General features: G+C 36.0%; 1 protein-coding gene across 3 annotated transcripts in view; it reads left to right on the top strand.

The window, feature by feature from the left end:
* The window catches only part of LOC108701886, a 139518-nt gene that overhangs the window by 87066 nt on the left and 30103 nt on the right, over positions 1-22349 (top strand). For 2 of the 3 annotated variants that reach the window (XM_041576155.1, XM_041576157.1), the window contains exons 40-52: positions 377-597; positions 1552-1713; positions 4253-4330; positions 4763-5134; positions 5484-5837; positions 6270-6620; positions 8803-8937; positions 9386-9535; positions 11111-11230; positions 12375-12548; positions 14722-14938; positions 15469-15629; positions 17305-17417. In XM_041576155.1, the coding sequence (XP_041432089.1) occupies positions 377-597; positions 1552-1713; positions 4253-4330; positions 4763-5134; positions 5484-5837; positions 6270-6620; positions 8803-8937; positions 9386-9535; positions 11111-11230; positions 12375-12548; positions 14722-14938; positions 15469-15629; positions 17305-17417 (2608 nt within the window). The remainder of the gene's footprint in view (positions 1-376; positions 598-1551; positions 1714-4252; positions 4331-4762; positions 5135-5483; positions 5838-6269; positions 6621-8802; positions 8938-9385; positions 9536-11110; positions 11231-12374; positions 12549-14721; positions 14939-15468; positions 15630-17304; positions 17418-22349) is intronic. The other variant, XM_041576156.1, reaches the window with a different exon arrangement.

The raw sequence follows: 22349 nt of genomic DNA, 5'->3' as shown, positions 1-22349 counted from the left end.
AAATATAAAAATTAAAAAAATTCTCAGCACATAAAATGGTGATTTTGGCCTTATGTGTACACAAGTTATTTTACATTTAAAGGAAAATCCTATTTTGTATACATTTGTGCATTAGTGGGTCATTAGATAATGATAATTGTTACATTAAAACCACTAAGATCCATATCACAACAAATCATATCAACTCGTTATGGATATGAACTCTGGTTTTTATGTATGTGTTTCATATTATTAGGGATCATTTAATGAAAGTGCATTTGGCATTGTTGATTGGAGAATGTGAGGGCTACTGTACAATACAAGTAATAGAAATATGACATTTTCTAATCGAATAATAATCCATAATGCTGTAAAATGTTTGTATTGCATTGTGCAGGAATTCCGATGGCAGGTGCTGTTGAAGTAACATTGGAAAATACCAGTATCAATCGCACATTTGGAATTGCCCTGGATAATGGGAAAAGTAGAATTGATATTTCTTTGGGATTAGAGAGAATGTTACCGGTATCCCAGCTCACTGCTAGACTGAAGCACAATGTTGGTGATCTAAAATTCCACGGTTTACCATACAATATAAATGGCATTTGCTATTATCAGGTAAAATCCTTAAAGTTATTTCATTATTGAATGTTCTCCTTCCATTAATTATTATCATACTAATGTCACTCTAAGGACTTGAATCTTTTCTACTTTCTTTATAAACAGCCATGGGGCTCATTAAAGTAGGGCAATAAGTAGTCTGTCCATTTTTCAAGATGTATGTTTCATTTATTTTGGAACCATTCGGTTAAGTGTGCAAGTGTGACATCAAATACTTTTTTGTGAATTGGGGCCCATGCTGTTTAGTAACACTATATATATATGTTATATTTAAAATACTCCATTAAGTTTTAAGCTCCCCTTAATGCAATCATTATGGAAAGCAAGTACATGTATTATATCTCAGTATTTGAAATTTCCTTCTCTATTCCTTTGAAATGGGATCTGAAATCTAAAACCTATGTTTTAGATTTTGAGATGAGTGGGAGATGATGAGACATAGGCAAATGCCTGCAACATACAAGTCAATGCTCTATCACTATGTTAACACACCAACACAATGGCCCCCAACCTGGTCTATAGAGAGTACAGTCACAGAACATTATTCCAGCAAGAGGATCAGAACTTATTGATGTAGTTATTTTGCCATTATACTACTAAGACAAAGAATACACATTTGCTTGTACTGAGGTATAGTAAAATAAGTTGCACACTTTGTTTAGATTTGAGATCAATTGGGACCACAAAAATGAAAGTAAAAAAAAACCTTTATTTACAGCTACATTAGATCATATTTTAGATTCCCATTAAGCTGATGACTCTTAAATGGGAGAGACCAGTTAAACCTAGTAATAATAAGAAAATACATTAACTTTAGTGTATGTATATATATATATATATATATATATATATATATATATATATATATATATATATATATATATATATATATTTGTGTTAATGTGGCAAGACCTTAAATGTATGTATTTACTTATTTTTTCTTACTTTTAGAGCGCAGACAAAGGGATTGTATCAGGAATGGCAGTTCAAGCAGAAGATGAACACATCAAAGCAGAAGTGAATAAGAAAACTACTGGAGACACTTCCAACATTATTCTCTCTCTCCAAAATGACCTCAGCTCCATTAATTACATAATACCATCAAGCATGAAGGTTGGCTTCAAACCCATGATAATCAGTGCATATATTTTGAATTGTTTTAATGCAATTTGTTGTTCTTGGCTGTATTTGTTAGATTGTGTGTTAGTACAGAGGTCAAATTCATTAAACATATTAATACATCCATTATTGCAAATGGCAGACATGCTCAACTGAAGCAAGGGTTTGCCCATATTAATCATGTTGGCATCAGTAAGAAATGACCATGTCCTATACAATTATGAGATGGTTTTATGTCAGTAAATAGATTAACACTGTTTAATCTTGTCTAAATGAGCCACGACAGCACCAAGTTATCAAGTGAAGTATATATCTGTGGTTGTATAATGTTTATACCTACACAAATGACAAAAGTGGAGTTTGCAGATATTTTGTGGCAATACAGATAAAATTACAGTTAATAAATAGAATAAATCAGGGTTTTTCTCTGAAGGTCTGGGCTGCCCAAGGCTCTGACCAATAAAACTTTTCTATGTGCTTACTCAAAACTTTCCCTTTCCTGTTATACATGCCAGGTTTTTCATCAGCACGGCCATTAGACTAATTATAGTAGAGTAGTCTGGGCAATGACGGTTGAATGGAAAGGTTGATTAATGAGGGACAAGAAAAGAAACTGGGAATGTAAAGTTAAAACGTTGAATTGACACAATCAGTTATTATGGGAGGAAGGAGAGAATGGAGGGAAGGTAAAATGTATCATTACATAGGGCAAGAGAAGAAATAAACGCAGCATTATAGGAAATCACATACGTCTCTGCTTCCAAACAAGGCATATCCAATGTGTTTAAAATATTACAACCATGGAAACCTCTCCAGTTCAGTTTTATACCAAAAATAATGTTTTTTTAAAATTGTGATACTGAAATAAGGTCGATTCTCTAAAGGTTAAGATGGGTCAGACAGAGAGCTTAATAAGTAAACCTTTGACCCATTCCGAAAACAGAAATGAATGCTGTTTCTTAGGATGACATCAGTTTTCATGGTTGAGGCTGCTTTGAGGTAATTAAATAAATAAGCCTATGGTCTAGCCAGCAAAGTGGCTTAATCTAAATATGTAGCCGTTGTTCTTGTAGAGATAAAATATATATATAGGAAGATAATAACATTAGACTATTTCACTTAGGGGCAGATTTATCAAGAATCGAAGTGGAAATTAAAATTTTCAAATTTGAATTTTTGAGTTTTTTTATGGCCAAAACTGTCAAATTATAGGGAATTGTTCAAATTCGATTGGAGTTTTTTAAAAAATTCAAATTCAATTTTCAAAATTAATTTAAGCTATTCGCTTAAAACCTGTCGAATTGCTGTTTTAACCTATGAAGGATCTCCTGGGATCGATTTGGAGTTGTTTGCAGCCTTCTAGACAATCAAATTTGATTTGATTCTAATTCGATTTGAGTTTGCAGGTTGATCCTATTCACCCGAGTACCAAAAACTCTTTTTAAAAATATCAGTTGGTCAAATTTCGAGTTCACGGGAGTTTAAAATAACTCCCACAAACTTGCAATTCGACCCTTGATAAAAATGCCCCTTAATGTAACCACTAGAGGAGACATTTTGTTAGACATAGTTTTATAACATCAACAAATGTATTTCTAATTTTTAATATCCTCCAAGTCATATCAAAGACTTGCATCAATTTTAAAATATTCTTTGATCCAATCAACTTTACATAAAAACACTGAGGTTGTGGGATTTTTCCCAGAAGGGCATTTAGGAAAGCTTGAAAGAACTATTTATCTTTAGTTGGAAGGTTAGTTATACAGGTATGGGACCTTAAATCCAGAATGCTCAGGACCTGGGATTTTCCAGATAAAGGATCATTCCGTCATTTGGATCTTCATACCTTAGGTCTACTAGAAAATCATGTAAATAAACCCATTAGGCTGGTTTTGCCTACAATAAGGATTAATCATAACTTGTTCGGCTCAAGCACAAGGCATTGTTTTATTATTACAGAGAAAAAAGGAAATCTTTTTAAAAAATTTGTATTATTTAGATAAAATGGAGTCTATTGGGCACGGCCTTTTCCGTAATTCAGAACTTTCTGGATAATGGATCACTTGCCTGTATTAAGAAAAGACTAGAGGATATGTTTTCCTAGGTTTGTTTGTTTGTAGGAAAGTAGTTGCTTGTTAATTACATACCTTCATTTTGTTAATTTGTGTGGAAATACGACCACTATAGAAAACTTTAAACTCAGACATCCACATTCAATCAACAAAATGTATTGTCTTATTTCATATCTTCTTAACGGAGATAATGTGACCCTTAACGACCATGGCCGATTGTTTGGGTGAGAGTCCATGTTTTAATAAAGGCATTTTAAAGAAAAGAAACTCGTGATGGTGCTGTACATGATACAAAAAAAACCCTTAATGACCAAGAAATGTAAGAGAAGCATAAGTTCATATAAACAAGATAATGCATGCTGTATTTCTACACTGTGCTACAGTATATACTATGTTCAAAATAAATGTACTTGTAATCATTTAACTAGATTTAAAAGTTATGAACTCTTTTGGTGTTACAGGTCACTTGCAATGGAGAATTTACTTCTAGCTTATTTTATGGGCACTGTAATGGAGATATTGCAAGGAAAACAGCACAGGTATTATTTTTTTGTTACCTATACCCATGAAGTTTAACACCAGTCTCTGCAGTTCTCACCTTTCAGGTGAAAGAGAGAGACCAAAAATTCCAGTATTCAACATTTTTTAAACATAGTTGATGAGAAATACATCATTTATGGGCTGTAGACCAACAAGATACTCTTTGTAGGGTCATGCACAAATGCTTATTTATTTATTTAATGGTGATAAATGGTGATCTATTAGGAGATGAACATTATTCTGAATTAATTTCTTATTATTCATTAAAATGAGTGCTCATTATCCTTTAGTGCAACATGTATACAGAAGAAGCTTTTCTTACTCTTAGGGCACAATTGGACGAGAGCTTGTTACTTGTTATTAAATCCGTTTCTTAATATGAGGATATATTGACTTCACTTGCATATCAAAATGCTAACCTTGTTTTAAAGTTTTCAGTTCCACTAAGAACTATAATCAATGGATCTCTTCTGGCAAATGGCTACAAAACCAATCTGTTTGGCCTTGTTTCAATGGGTGATGAATTTGGACGAATAACTATAAACACAGAAAGTGGTTCGCAGAACACAATTGAAATTGGTTTCAAACATGCTTTGCCTCAGCTCCATACACTAGGCATCACCAAAGACAACAAGATAAGGATTTCAGCTACAAGACAGGGGAAGGCTGGCACAATAGTCGATATCTCCATTGGAAAATGTTTAATCAAAGCCAGCGCTGAAACGAGAGAAGAAAATAATGGAAGTGACACTTCCTTCTTAAACTGGACCACGTCAATTTTTAACTCCTGTAGCTTCACTGAGGTAAATTAAAGCAAAGAGTTTATGTCTCTCAGTATACATAGATAATTGTGCCTATAGTCACAAAATATTGGACACTGTCATTGATCTTTGGGGCTCCTGAGTTCAGTGTCTTATTCTCTAATCTTCGAGTCAACAAACTTTTTTTTACCAGTGAGTCACATTCAGATAAAAAAAGAGTTATCAAGCATTCCTTTCTTTTCAATCAATTTTCCATGGGTTTCTCTACCCAAACTCCTAAAGTAAAATATTAGTTTGACATGATTTAGTTTTCTATATAGACATAGAGAGAACAAGTATGTGTGTGTGTAATAATAATTCTATTTAGTAATGCCTTATTTTACTTTTTCAGAAACTTAATATTCCAAAGAACCTGTTAATGAATGGTTCACTGCAGAGGGATCCTTGTGGGTTTGGGCTAGCCATAAAGATGGGATATGATGAAAATGATGCTCATCTGCTGGTGAAAAAAAACTGTGACCCCTACTTTGTGGAAGGATCACTCAATCACTCTATACACCACTTCCATATGCTTGGACTGCCCTCTGCAAATCAATTTTCATTCTCTACATCAACAGCACCATCACTTGGTGGCCATATCATGGTGCAGTCTGGCCAATGCAGAATTGGTGCTAAGGCCGAAGTCATGTCTGGCAATAAGACTGAATGGATGCTTCTCACAGAAACAGACTGTAAGCCATTAAAGGTAACGATTAATTTTAATGTTTCTCTTTTATCTTACTAAATGTTAATTTAGATTAGCATTAATAACAGCTCAAATATTGGCCTATTTGTGTTGGGATAGTTATTAAAAGATGCTATTAAAATACTAGTTGCTTTAGATTGAGAGGATATTTTGTAAAATTCTAAAATATATGATTTAAGAAGAAGAAAATGTTCTTCCATGAAGAATTATGCTTTCGTGTATCAGGAAAATTTAAAGGAAAGACACCTAATTATATATATATATATATATATATATATATATATATATATATATATATATATATATATAATAACTATAATGTTTGGAAAACTGCATTGCAAATATTTTTGCCTTTTTTCCTTTTATTCCTATGTTGAAATGGTTCTTAATAAATGTAATGGAAAAATAAATGATTTCTTTTGTTGTCGTCAGGATCTCCATATCCCATCGCAATCTCGGGTTAATGGATCTCTCGTAATTAATGGCTGTGAAGCAGAACTTCTTTGTGCCTTGACATTCAATGGTAACTCCTCTGAAATTCAAGTAAGATCTGAGTGCCAGCCAAAAATGAAAATGGAAATAGAATTTCGGCATAACCTCTTTCTGCTGAAGGGGATAAGCGAGGAAAGCAAGATGTCTGTTGTTGTTGGAAAGCTGTCTAATTATAACATTGAGATGTTATTACAGTCAGGGACCTGTGCTTTTGAAATAAAAGGAGATATTCACGCTGACAATAAACTACAATGGAAAATGCTTTTGGAGAATAAATGTAAAACTATCCAGGTAATGTGACAAAGGAAATATATAATAATTTTGATGTAAAATATTTTTTGTCACTGAACAATACATTTTATTGCTAAGGAATGCATAACTTAAAAGGTCCCCACACATTTTGATCTGCTGTGACCTACAACAGAGATGGCACCAGGAGAACATAAAACTTATGATTTATGGGTGGATGGATGTCCCCCTGAACAAACATTGCATTCAGTTGCAAATATCTATGAATTAACATCTGTGAGTAACCCAGTTAGAAATTCTGAAAGCCAGCGGCATATTATGACTGCAACAAAGCTTGTATAATCCTAAAAAATAGATGTTGAATGGAGTCCTCCTACTCAAAGGCCACAAATACATTTAGTGGTTAAGGCTGGTCAGTATTACTGGAAATTTTGATATAATGAAATTATCATTTGCCCTGAAATTTTATTGCCAAGCAATTTCATGATAAATCATGCTATACAAAGAATGATCGTCATATAATATAAATTCTTGTGAAGTAAATGTCAGATTTCAATTGCATCATACAAGCAAGAATGATTTACTTATATGAATAAAGTCAACTACACTTGTGCTACATAAAACCTAGTTCAATTGCTATTGCTGTACCACATCAGCATAAATCACATAACCTAATAGAAGAGGATAGGATATTGTCATGATGTACAGACATGCCTGCTGTTATAAAGGTCTTGTATAATAGAAACCAGTGCTTTTCATGCCACCATATTCCGCAGTGTTGCACAGTAAATGGATTTATACATTGCGCAATTACATGCAATGCAACCAATAACTGATACAAGAGACAAAGAAGGTCAGTCCTTAATTACTGGCCCCCACTTCCTCCTGAAAATGCTAATGTGTTATTGACCTAAATGGCTATATATTTGTCCACTATAGAAGTAGGGATGCTGGGATCAACTTCTATTAGGGGTCAACTTCTTCCTATAGCAACAGCATGGGCAGTCGGGCACTTTAAAGGATTCCATGGAGGGTCATATAAATATAAAAGTAACATTATTTATTCAAAGTTACATTATGAAATAACCATCTCCATCCACCTTACGTGTTTGTGTCCAGAGACACTTAGGGGCACATTTACTATGGGTCGAATATCGAGGGTTAATTAACCCTCGATATTCGACCATCAAGGTTAAATCCTTCGACTTCGAATATCGAAGTCGAAGGATTTACAGCATTTAGTTCGATCGAACGATCAAAGGAAAAATCGTTTGATCGAACGATTAAATCCTTTGAATCGAACGATTCGAAGGATTTTAATTCATCGATCAAACGATTTTCCTTCGATCAGAAATTACTAACAGGCTAACATTGGCCTCGGTAGGTTTTAGGTGGCGAAGTAGGTGGTCGAAGTTTTTTTTAAAGAGACAGTACTTCGACTATCGAATGGTCGAATAGTCGAAGGATTTTTAGTTTGAATCGTTCAAGTTGAAGGTCGAAATAGCCAATTCGATGGTCGAAGTAGCCAAAAAAAAATTCGAAGTATTTTTCATTCTAATCCTTCACTCGAGCTAAGTAAATGTGCCCCTAAGTGGGCTATTTATCAAAGGTTGCGTTTTAGAGGTTTGTGAGCTTTTTTAGACATTGAATTAACTTTTTAACCCTGAAAATTCGAGTTTTGACAAAAAAATACCCTTGAAAACTCACATTTTCTGGGTAAAATTCAACTCGACCTTTGATAAATAACCCCTTTCAATCCTGAGCTTAATAATGTAACTTTGAATAAAGAATTTTACTTTTATATTTCTGTGACCCTTCATGGAATCCTTTGGAGTGCCCGACTGTTGCTGTTTACTGTATACCGCTCCCTATGCTAAGGGTTTGGGGCAGGGACTACTTTTTGTACTCTGTGAGTGTCTCCAAGTTTTTGTCTTTTGTGAGCTCCTTTTCTCTTAATTGAGTTTATATTTTTCAACTTCTTCCTAACATATTCAAATTATCTTCCCTAGGGGTGTTTATCAAGGTTTCAAAATATCTTCTCAGACAATTTTGATCTCTTGTCTCTGTGTTCCCAAATTATTAATTATTTAACCAAATTACGTGGTTTTCCTATGCTGTCACTGTAATCCTTGTAAATGTAATTTGTCAGGTACTCTTGATACATGATTGGATGTGATGAAAAAGCAGAAGGGGCTAGCACCAAATATTTTTTTTTCCATTGCAGGACCTTGGAGCACCACTAAAAATTGATGGGTCTGGTTACATTGTTGTCAATAAAAAAGCCAATTTAGATTCACAGATGTTAATTGTTGTTGATGAAAGCACCTTACAAGGATTACTTATACTGAAAGTTTCTGAGGTAATTGTGTTCTTAATTCAAATAATTTCTATGTTCGCTTACCCCATCTTTTGTTCACCTAGTTATAACTCTGTGTGCCTACATAATGTATTTTTTTCTTGGCGATACAAACAGATAGGGCTACCTTTGTTGATACTCTCACCTTGAATACAATTTGCCTCCTCTACACTTTCATTGGAAGTCCATGACTTATATATAAGCAGTTGGCCTTTATCAGCCTTGTGTCTTTATATTCAGGGGCTTGTAATATCACTGTATGTGTGTGTGTGTGTGTATATATATATATATATATATATATATATATATATATATATATATATATATATATATATATATATATATATATATAAAAATAGATACAACATATATACTGTATAGAGAAAGCGAGCTACACATTAATCATTATTAGCTCATTCTTGATGTTCTTATATGTGATGATTATTAACAGAAGAAGCAAGAATTGGATGCAATTCTAACTCACAATATTCAGCATGCATTGAACCTCGGAGTACCTAAAAAAGCTGTACTGGATATGACAACAGAAAGAAGCAGTGAACTCTACAAAAGATCTATTCAGCTCAGTCTGGATAACAAACAGGTATTGCACTGGGTTGTTATATCCAAAAATGAAGAGTCCTAAAACTTGGGTGTCCAAAATCGGTATACACAAGGGGTTATTCTCGACTAGAAATGTAGTGTGCAAATTGTAAAAAAAAAAAAAGGGGGCACTTTATTTTTTCGCACTTTGCACAGAAACCATTTTAGAAGACAGAGACCTGCATCCACTCCCATGAATACAGCAATGACTGCATTCAGCAGCTCTGTATTCATTAGAGATGGTATGGAGCAGGGGGTAACAACAGGGCAGCTGTGTTGCTTGGTGCTGTGCTCCAGGGCTGCCAATGAGAGGAGGAATGGTGAGGGGGGTACTGTATCCCAGGCCACGGAGAAATCTTCATGTGAAAGAGGTCCACTCTCGTCGCAAAAGTTATGCAATCTGCATAATTTACGTATGAAGTAAAACTGCCCAGCATTGCCTAGAATCTAATGTAAGTTATGTAGATGTATCTCACTGGGCCCCTAATCTTTGGGAACAAGACATGTTCCATGAACATATACTCAACTGCTTTTCTTTCTGTTTCCTCTGTTGCTACACCATGATTTACAGTAAAATGATTGGCGAGTCTTTATCATAGTAGCTGTTTTTGAAAAAAATATACAAATTCAATATTTTATCCCAGAAAAACCTCTCTACCTGCTAGTTGATCGTTTGTGTAGCACACGCAAGGAGTATGGCCAAAAATGTTGCTACTGCATGCTTGTGTTCATGGGGACCTCATATAAATAGCTTATACAGGCTCCCAAAATTTTTTGATGGTGACCCTGTTGTGATCTGATTTTTTTTAATGCATCACTCAGCCAGACCCAGGGTTCAAGTGCTTCCTAAATGAGCACTATGAGAGTTTCCACCTCATTTGCATCCAATATGCAGAAAGGCTTGGTTACACAAATGCAAAATAGCGGGAATCTTGGAAAGCTTTGCTTGTAATTTCCATTGAATATTATATAAACTAAAGCTCATCCATTGGGTTTCTGAACCACAGAATGCTGATCAGTTCCACTGTACAAACTAGGCTTAACCTGTTGGGGTCTGTAATATGTTTTAGTAGTTAGTGTGCAATTTCCTTTTCATTTGCAAATTCATTGCTGAGTACTTTTGCAGACTGTATTGAACAGTGCTATGTACAAAGCGGGGAATTGTTCTCTCTGTTCTTTTTATTGTTACTAGCTTTTATTACATTCCCACATAAGCACCCAATTATTGGCAAATAAGGAGCTAAGCCAAAGCATTCCTTTGCACAGTATGAGTTTTTTTAATATCTCTGCCCAGAGCATTTGATCATCGTTTGATAAGTGTGTTGGCTCTGACACATCTGTAATTCTCAGTACTGTTAAGTCTCGTTTTATAAATCATTGAAGACTAATAGAATGCATAATGCTGGGGGTCAAAATGTAATTAAGGAAATAAATTTAAAGGATAGTATAATTTGCAGACATAACAATTTGTATCAGGTATGAACAATGGACCTCTTTCTAGGACAGTTACATTATATATATTATGCTCAATGTATTAAACTAAGCTAATTGCATTGTGTTCTCAAAAACTGAAAAGCAGATCCAAGAAGAAATGAGTTTTTATCAGAAGGCAGACCACCTCTCAATCAGCTACAAGATAATACAAAATCTGGATGTATTAAAAAAAATTCACCTTGAGGACAGATTGGAAATGGAGGTATGCTGAGTTGCTGCTACATGTTTGTTCCTGGGCTATTCTACCATTAAAATAGAAAATATGCTTTGTCTATAAATAAGCTTTAACTCCCATTTTTCCTTGAAAGAAGTGCAGTCATTTGCGTTATCCTATTGTATGCACAGAAGTTGGGGAATTCAGAAAGATGCTTTGGATTATATACTGTATATAAAAACATTTGGGATTATTTTAACTTGAAATCCAGGGATAGTGTTAAGCAATGTAATATTGCAGCTACCAAACTTCAACTTTCTTGGGTTCTGCACAAATATTCTGTATTGATATATTACGATATAAATCCATTATTTAAATTAAACAAATCATTGGTCCAGTATTCCATTATTTAAAGTATTTCAGGACCTACAGTACATGGCTATGTTATATTTTCAAAAACTTTAATGGAAAAGTCTGATTTAGCCTATTTGTATGTAAAGCTTGAATTTCATTTATTTTTCCATCTAGACATAGTAAATTACTTAAATACTTACTGTATGCACAGAGAATTCTTCTCTGTATATTTATATTTAAACAGTAAGAATAGTTGTGAGTTGCCATACATCTTGCAGAGAATTATCCACAGACTCCAAAAGTACTGATCATTAAAGTTTTGGTTGTATTGTTTAGCTGTCTATGAAAAATGTAGCTGGCAACTTTTTTAATACCACCAACGCATGTATTGGTTCTATTGTTGCACACTCATACAGCATTGCGTTACTTTTATTATTATTCTTGTTGTAATAATGTATAGGCATATGATCCGTTATCTGGAAACCCGTTATCCAGAAAGCTCAGAATTACGGAATGGCCATCTCCCATAGGACAAATTATTTTAATCAAATCGTTCTGATTTTTAAAACTTAATTTCTTTTCTCTGCAGTTATAAAACAGTACCTTGTACTTGATCCCAACTAAGATATAATTAATCCTTTTTGGAGGCAAAACAATCGTATTGGGTTTATTTAATGTTTAAATTAATTTTAAGTTGACTTACGGTATGGAGATCTAAATTACAGAAAGATCCCTTATTCGGGAAACACGAAGTCCCAAGCATTCTGGATAACAGGTCCTATACCTGTATATTATAAATTTATAATAATACATTGTTGCAACCTTACCTTATTCTTAGGCAACTGTGGACCTGAAGGAAATAAGGAACATCAGTGTTTCAACTCACTATGGACCCAGGGTCATGAATGCATCAGTGCAAATAACAGGCAATGAGACAAGAACCAACCTGACAACAAATATTCTACACAACTGGCCTTGGCTGCTTCAGAACAAGATCCCAGCTTCTCTGAAGGTAAAAACCCCATCCCTTCCACCATCACCATACCTGGCAATAACTTCCCATTCCAAGGACAAATATTACATATATAAAATAGAAATAGATGCACACCAAGACTCCAGTGCCAGTCTCTATAAGAATGAGAACACCAAATTCAGAAAAAAAGAGACCATATTTATAACTTGAATTGAATTATTCTGAAACATACAAATACTAAATTCTTATAGATCCATAGCTTCAAATGTTTTAATCCTGAAGACTTTGTTGAAGAAGCTTATTCGTAAAACGTTAGAACAAATTAACATTTCGAGACAAATTTCTTTTTTCACTGACTATAAAGTGCCAATTGTAAACCATATTCATCAAGGGGACTGAAGGGTTTTTCACCATCCTTTAATGGCAACTTTTTGTACATATAATAAAATGTTATATACATAAACAGTTCTGGCTATAACTTAAACACCAGTATCAAGTGTTATAGTTGCACCTTTTATTATTGCCTGCCAGACATTTTCCCATCTAAGAACTGAAGATGTCTGTTCATGAAGAAACACTAGCAAGCCTGGGATCATTTCAGGGTAAATCTGTTTAGGTTAAAGTTAGATGGTTTCAGCTATAGCAAAAACAAAGGATGTATGCTGTTAGAGAATAAAAACATGCATTGGCAATTCAGGGGGATTGTGTGGATATTAATAATCCATATGTGAAAAAAATGGTCAGCTGTCAGCAAATAAAAAGACAGTATGAAGGGCTAGAGCGCTGGCTCTAACACAAATAGGATGCAGATCTGGATCCCATCTTTCAAAGTAAAATTGCAAATATCTCCAGAATTTATTTATTTAGTTTTTGCTCCCTGTAGCTTAATAAATAAAATCTGTGTCCTAGACTGAACTTGCAGCAGTAGATAAAAGTAGTTTAATGCTATGTGCGTGAGCCAAGCAAATGCTGCACATTTTCAATATCTAACACCGACTAAAGCATTGCGTTTTAAAGGAGAAATAAAGGCTTGTAAAAATTGTAATTTAATATTCAGAACCCTCTTAAGTACATTTGTCATTTGGATAATAATGAATTGTTATAAATAATCAATTTTAAGGAGAAGAGGTGTTTTCCCTCTACCAGTAGCAGTAGCACAAGACCCTGGTAGAAGCCCTCACCTACACTGGGCTCTGGAGTGATGGCGCCAGGCACCCAAGCTCAGCACAGTGTTATGATATCCAATGGCTATTACCGTATCCCTGTCCATCACTCCACAACCCTGGATAAGTAATGGATACTGGTCACAGGGACTTATGACTGGAGTGGCCTCCTACATGGAAAATGAACCCACCATACAATTCCAAGAGTGACAAAAGCTTTTAAAGCCTCTTTTACTAGCCTAATAATTCTTAAATTATTATACTGAGATGGTGAGATGGGGAAAAGTATTTGTTTTTACAAAGGCAGCTTGGGTCACCTGACCAGTATTTTACTTGACTTGCTAATAGAAAAAGTTTTTAATGCCAATGTTATTAATTAGGAAGAAAGCTAAAAACATAGGAAGGCCATTAATAGTTTTCATATATGGCAACCCTAAAGGCAGTCCATTATCTATATTAACAAATGTAACTACACTTACATTTGGTCAATGTTTCCTTCTCTAAAGAGCAGTATACTCCTTTTTTAGCAAGAGTTTAATAAATAGGGTTGAACATTCTATGATTAGTTTTAAAAATGAAAAATCTTTTGTTTTCTTTGTAATATTGAGCTAAACAGGACAGACAGGGAAACTGAAGAAACTCAATGCTTGGCCCTTGCAAAGCAGAAATTTACCAGTGTACAACCACCTCCTTTATTGCAACTGTTTTGTTAGCAGGAGTCCATTATGCAGGGGCACTCTCTGCATAATGGATATTATTGGTAATCAAGTTATTCACCTTGCAAGCACCATACATAGAGTAGCTTCAATGTCTCTGCCCTGTTTTTGGTTGATAAGTCCTATTGCAATACTAATAGTATACAGGATATCCCGATTCACAGAAGAATGTACCCCTTTTACTTTAAAAAGCATTTCAGAGGGAGTAGTTCATGGTGCAATGCGACTTAATGACTGATAATTTGTCCCAAATGGATTACTATCCCTTTTAAATCTATTAACTAGTGATTCCTGTAATGATTCACTATCTTTCTTATTGCTCATTCACATTAGGTGTCTATGGGAATTCAAGCCACTGAAGATGAGCAAGAAGTGACGTTGCAAACCACAGCTGCAGAGACGTGGATGTCATGTACAGTGGCTCTTCTTGGCAGAGCAGATGAGAGCAAGGTGCACATTAGGAGTCTGCACAACAGTGACATTTTCCCCAAATATGGTTATCCAAAGGCAGTTGCCTTAAATGGAAGATTATGTACATTATGTATGGAAGGTAAGTTATAAGTGGTGAGGTGTGTAAGAAGGTATGGGTTTGACCCAAAGCAGAGACTTTTTTTTTAACCTATTATCATGTTGACAGTAAAGATATTGCTTGGCAGAGATCAAAAAGTAACCAAGAAATTTTCATTCTAGGTTACAATTCAGTTTGGAGGGGTGTCCTATAATAAACAGAGGCATTAAACATGTGTAACGCTGCATAATTATTTTATAAATATACATATTTTTTCTGTTGTCCTAGATGCAATGTGATTTTGGCTTAAAACAATGCAATACGGTTGGGAGAGATGCTTTCTATGATAAACAGAGCTTTGTTTATTCAGGTTTCCATGTTTTTAAGGTTCAGGGTGTGAAGGATGAGATATGAGTAAATGACTTAACAGACAGCTCATAATGATGTTTAGCATTATTCTCCATTACTTCCTCAATTAAGTCCCTAATTAAGTTCCAGTTGTAAAGTGTGTCATTAAATCTGAAAGGTTGCATGATGTGATTATGGTGCATTCTTATGTCTTATGGTGCAAGGTAATAAATCAAGTGTTACTTTGGGTGTGGACTTTGGCAAGAAAATATTAAATGTGGATGTGAGTGCACTAAGAGAACAGCCTGGAAGCATGAATATAAATGCAGGAGTGGAACATTCCTTCCATGTGCTACGTATCCTAGGAATACCATCTGTAACACAGGTAAGCACCCTCGCATTTTCCTACAGAATAGAAGCAGTGTTATGTCTAAATACTACTACTGTGTACTTAAAGGAATCCTGCTCTGTGTTCCTGAAAAGTTTCCATATTGGATCTCCTATGCCCAGAATTGAGTTTCCCATTGATGCTTTTCTATGAATGCTGAACAAAGAAGAACGATCTAAGCAAAGCTCTTTGTTCTTTTTCCTAACACTCTCATTCATAATAAGCCAGTAATGTATGAAAACCTCGATTTACATTAAGACATAATGGAAATTTGCTTTGTAAAGCTGTTTAACAGAAAGGAATAAATATAATGCCTTCGGAGCTGTGATTATCTCTCATAATTAGCCTGACATAGCAGCAGAACAAGTAGAGCAGTAATGGCTTACAATGCCAGTTCTTGTCCTGTACTGACTAATGGGGATGTCTGGGTTATTAATTTACAGCTGAATGTGACTAACAGATAAAACAAAAGATCACATAAGGGGAAAATATTTTTCATCTCTGATATACATCAACTTCTCAGATGTTCAGCCCTATCCCAATCCATTTTAAAGAATATTCATTAAAGATAGAGCAGGCCAAGAAATTAGCAGCCTTAGCCCATCAGAGGTTTGCAACAATATTAATAGGGATGCTCTGGGGGAGTTCAACTGTGGTCTGGCACTACATAAAGTTCACTTTGCAGTAAGGACAGCAAGCACTTCAATTTATGGGACTACCATGCATGTTATACAGGGTAAACCCACATAAAGGCACACAAAACGGCAAATTAGGAGGTTTGTGCTAAAATTATTAATGCTATTTTCTAAGTGAACACATTGCATATTAGCAGGATAAACAGGACTTAGCTTCTTCTGTGCTAGCTACGTACAATAGTACTGACCATTAGGATTATGTATTCCTGGAGTGAATAGCAAGTGCTTGAAGACACTTGACAAACAAGTGCTGCACAAATGTCTTCAGTCTGACCCAGTGTTTAATGGAGAATTCAACCCTTAACTAAAAAACCCTACCCCTCTACCCTCGCAGTTCACGGCAGGCATCTTCCGGGTCTATGGTAACATGAGGCAAAGAGACACATGCGCAGTTAGATCAATTTTCTAGTTTGGGACAACTGCAAACATAATTGATGGAAATTGCCAAATCGCCGCAAAAAGACCCGAAAGATAGCTGCCGTGAACTGCATACCCCGAAATGTGCACCGAGGGGTATGAAAAAAGGTAGCAGCTAGGCTGGGGGGGGAGGAGGGAGGGAGGCCTAGTAGGGTAGGGGGGTAGAGTTTTTTTTAGTTAAAGGTTGTATTCTCCTATAAGGTTGATCTCAGCCTTATCCATACATATTGGACATTGTATGATTTGTTCATTCATAATGACAAAAAAGTATTATTTAGACATGAGGCCCACCTGTCACTGCTCTGTGTGCTTTCAGTATTGCACTTTTCATGTATTTGTATCACTAGTGGGGACCGGCAGGTGTGTTTTCACAAGAATGCAGTGGTGGTCAAAAGGCCCAAGTGCCATATCCCTAAACCTTTTAAATTTGTTCATGTAGAATCTGAACCCTTTCATGCGCCAGAAAATAACATGAAAAGTTTGTGCAAAACATGAAATAATTATATTATAATAAAAGAAGATAATATGACTGAGATTTTCCCACTTATTTACACATACAGATGGTCCTACAGCTCATTTTGACAAACAAGAACATTGGTGGAAATTGGAAGCTTATTTGTGATCGAAAAACACACATATTTATTACTGCAAATGCAAGAACTCAGCAGCAGAGGTCAGTGTTCACGTAAGATTAATTATAATTCACCCCAAGTGCATCGCAGTCTCCTGTTTCAGAAAGAAAAAGACCTCTTCTACTAACTTTTATGGTCCAAATGGCACACACACTTCTGCAGATATACACAGCAGATTATGTTTTTGAAATGAAGTTTTTTATGACATTACATTGATCTATAAGATGTGCATCTATATATGTTTGTGAGGTGCAGGCAAAGAATTGTAGGCGGGAAAGTCTTCCATATATAAATCCATTTCTTTTTTTTTCTTTTTTTTTTTAAGGTATTATTTTTATTTTAAATTTGAACATTTACAAAAATTATCATATACATTATATGAGTTTAGATGTACTTAAACAGTTTGAATATTTAGCCAGGTACTCCAAATGGCTTCAAAATTTTCTGGGCAACCTCTAGCCAGATAGGTCAGTTTCTGGTTTGAGAGAGAGTCATTTATCAGTTTTTTTATAAATCCATTTCTCATGAAGTAAAGAATATTATGAGAGAAATATTTGTGCAGAACATAGCAGTAAACTGAGGGAAATGGTTTCAGCCTGCTCAAAGCCTCCTAATGCTGTGCCATGCAAGGTGTAGGTGAGCATGCAAAACATGATACTGGAGTGTTGATACCTTCACACAATGGGGCCTCTTTACTAAAGGTCACATTTTAGTGGTTTTTGAAACCACGACTAAACTCACTTTTTCTAAAATCACAAATGACATGACGTTTATTAAAAGATCCAAATAAAAAACTACGACCGGAAAATAAAACTGAATAAGCTGAAAAAATATGAACACCTCTAAAACCAAAAAAGTTTTTGGACAAAAATCCGAAAACCTCTATAAGTCTGAATTGATTAAAAAACGGTCAAATAGGATCAGCGCAGCTCCCATTGACTTCTATAGGACCTTGACAACTTTTACCTGACAAAGTTTTGTATTAGTGGTTTTGTTGTTTTTACACTTAATAAATCTTGAAATTTTACAGCTTTAAAATTTTTAATTTGAAGCAACGTAGGTGGTTCTTCACAGTGAGCACAGTGAGGTTGTGGAATGCACTGCCAGGTGATGTTGTGATGGCTGTGTCACGGCCGGCACCCAATGCCAGAACATCTCGCCTTGTACCCCTCGTTAAGTCCAGGTGGCACCCAAGTAAGCTGAGGGCTCCTCCTGAAGCCCAATGGTGGTCACACTACTGGTGAAGCCAAGCCGAGACCAGGGTACTTGGCACTTGTTCTGGTATTGGGTGCCGGCCGTGACATTATCATGGGCCATGGAGGACGAAAGTCTAGACGGTGCTTCTGCTGCCGTGCTCCTTACTGCCCTGCTACAGCGCATGGAGGACCATGAGCGGAAACAAAACTACTTGCTTCAGGGGTTTCGCAATCTGACCCACAATCTTGAAACTTCACAGCAGCCAATCAGTCCTGTTGTCTTTTCCCCTGTGGGTTCCTCTGCTATGTGGGGTAATTCTGCTAGACCCCAGGAACCCAAAATTGCTTTTCCTGATAAGTTCAGTGGGGATAGAACAAAATTTTTTGTCTTTAAAGAGGCATGTAAATTATACCTTGGTTTCTTCCCTCACTCGTTTCCAACTGGTGAGAAGAAAGTAAGGTTCGTCATGACCCTATTACAGGGTGACCCTCAAATTTGGGCTCTTAGACTGCCCACCTATGATCCAGCCCGTTTCTCCTTAGATACTTTCTATGAGACCATGGCCATACTTTACGATGACCCGGATCGTGCCTCTTTGGCCGATACCGCGATTCGTAAGTTACGCCAGGGGAAACGGGATGCGGAGGTGTACTGAGTTCCGCCGGTGGGCAGTAGAGACCGGGTGGAACGATATGGCTCTACGTAGCCAGTTCCGTATAGGGCTGTCAGATCTTGTCAAAGACAGTCTTGTTAATTATCCTCTGTCTTCAAACCTGGACTATCTCATGTCCCTTGCCATCCAGGTGGATAGGAGACAGAGGGAGAGAAGGGGTGAAAAGGGTTCTTCAAATTTTCCTGGGGCTGCCAGTGATAAATCTGCCTTAGTTACCTCTTATAAGTTCTCTAAGGCCTCTGCGCCCTCTCCTCAGGAGGAACCTATGCAAATAGGCACTTCTCATCTATCCCCTGAGGAAAAGGCACGCAGGCGCTCCTTGGGTGCCACCTGGACTTAACGAGGGGTACAAGGAAAACAAGTCCTATCACGGGCAATGATTACAGAAAAACTGTCCCTTTAAATACACTTATACTTCGCGACTGCGCGCTGACGTAATCATGCCAGCGCGAATGCGCCTATAAATTACAGGAGTGTGCGCTGTGCGCACACTAGGAAGCCGGCACAGAGAGGGAAGAGGAGCGGCGTGGCGGGCGTCGCACCACTAGACTGCCAGGGCAAGGTATTTTTATTACAGGCTGATTCAGTTAATGGCTTTAAGAATGGCTTGGATGATTTTTTGGACAGACAATATTATTTTATTAACATGTATTTATATAGCGCCAACATATTGCGTAGCACTGTAAAGTAAATGTGATTATACAACTACATCACATGAATTACATACATAAAATAATAATAATATCAAAGGCTATTGTGATACTAAACTGTATAGTTAGTATAGGTATGGGTATATAGAATTTATGTAAAAGTAGAGAGGGGTGTGTGTATGGATGCTGGGTTTTCATTTGGAGGGGTTGGACTTGATGGACTTGATGGACTTTGTCTTTTTTCAACCCGAACTATGTAACTATGTAACATGAAATGAAATGTAGCTTAATGCTAGACGCGCCTTTTTAAATGTACTAAATGTCATTTTATATGAGGCCCAAAGCCAAATTCATATACTGTTATTGGATTTGTCATCTGGAAATCTGTTATCCAGAAAGCTCCAAATTACAGAAAGTCCATCTCCATAGACACCATGATATCCAAATAATTAAAAAAATGTTAAATTATTTCCTTTTTACCTTGTACTTGATCCAAACTGAGATATAATTAACCCTTATTGGAGCAAAACAAGCCTATTAGGTTTATTTAATGTTGACATTATTTTTTAGTAGCTTAAGATATGAAGATCCAAAGTAGGGAAAGATCTTTTATCTGGAAAACCGCAAGTCCTGAGCATTCTGGATAACAGATCCCATACCTGTATTAGCTAAACAAAACCATTTCACCAAAGAAACACACTGCTCACATCATCTTTTTGAAACATGGCTATTTTTAGATAAACTGAAGATACATTTATTAATGAAAGCCAATGAATGCATTTCTCATTTACCATCAATTAACCCCCCAATGTGTTGCACCCTGTATAAAATCACTTTGCATAGTTTTTCATTTGCAATATGCTGGGCTTGCTGCTTGGCCAGAATGTGACTTGAACACCTGTTGCATGTATCACATACAGCTTAATCTGTGAGCTATCCTCAAATAGAATGAATCATTTTTCTCAGAAACCGTGCGTTCCAGTTAGAGGGTAAACCACAGATCTGTTCAGAGTAAAACTGCTTGCTAATGCATACTACACAGAGTCAACTATAGTACATTGAACGAACAAACATCTTTGAAGAGAGAAAAAGAAAACTTTGCATATGTTTTTTCTGCAGAAAAAGAACACAAAAGAGTGAAAACAGAACAATTTGTTTGTTACATTTTAGGCTTTTCAAACTTGTCACAGGGGGTCGCAATCTTGGAAAGTGTCTGTGACACTCACATGCTCAGTGGGTTCTGAGCAGCTGTTGAGAAGCTAAGCTTAGGGGTCGTCGCAAATTATCAGGCAGAAAATGAGGTTGGCCTGTCATATAAGCTGATGCTACAGGCTGATTATTACATTCTGATGTTAGTTGCACTGGTTTCTGTGCTGTCATGTAGTAATTATCTGTATTAATTACAAATCAGCCTTATATTGTGATATTTATATTCTATGTGTACTGTATTTTGTGAGTGGGTCCCTAAGCTCAGTAATTGACAGCAGCACAGAACATGTAGACCCATTTTTTAAAATGTTGATTCAAAAGCAAAGGTAGAATACTCTGTGATATACAATTGTATACAATTAGGGATGGGCGAATTTGACCCGTTTTGTTTCGCCAAAAATTCGTCACCAGCGAAATGTCGCCAACGCCCATTAAAGGTGAAATATTTTTGACGCATGTCTTTTTATTTTGACGCACAACTCCTTACAAGTCTATGGGCATCATTTTTTCGTCGAAACAAGGCAAATAAATTCGCCCGTCCCTATATACAATTCAATACACTGTCTCACCCACAAATACATAAAGAATTATCCTTCTCTATGTTAGAGAAGTTGGTGCACCTAGAACCTAAAAAGGTTCAGGGTATCCACTAATCTGTGTTTAGTATGGATGAAGTTTGCCTGTTAATTGTATCATCCAATCAGCAGTCAGTATTTGGAGGTTATTGTGCTTCTAGGATACTAAAAGACTTTCATTGGTTGCCATGGATTTCTGGACTGGGTTAAAATGCACACATACCCCCAGATGTTGGTTAGGTATTGTGTCTCTGCAGGTATTAGAAAGATAAAGATGTCACAATAGGATAAGCGAGCAGATTATCTATGAATTTGGGTATTGATAAGTAAGAAAAAATGACATTATAGATGGAACACCCTAATGATATTGAACAGTATAGTAAGGGGGCTGATGTACCTCCTATTTAAACAAATACACCACTTTCTGCTTTCAGAGGACTTCAGGGATGGAGCCACACTTATTAACATATTCAGTATTTGTCTCATTCCTTCAAGACTGTAATGAGAGAAAGTCTATATTCTTTCTATTCGTGTAACACCTGTATGATCACATTCCCACTTGTACGTGTTTTTAAGCTTTTGAAAGGTACTATAAATGAAAACTGTCACCAAAAGGAATATCAATTCCCTAGTTGCTCAAGATTGATTAAAACAATAGGCTACCAGGGG

This window comes from Xenopus laevis, chromosome 9_10L (assembly GCF_017654675.1).
Source record: "Xenopus laevis strain J_2021 chromosome 9_10L, Xenopus_laevis_v10.1, whole genome shotgun sequence".
NCBI lineage: Eukaryota > Metazoa > Chordata > Amphibia > Anura > Pipidae > Xenopus > Xenopus laevis.
Note: the sequence above shows the minus strand (reverse complement) of the source record. Positions and strands in the feature narration are given on the sequence as shown.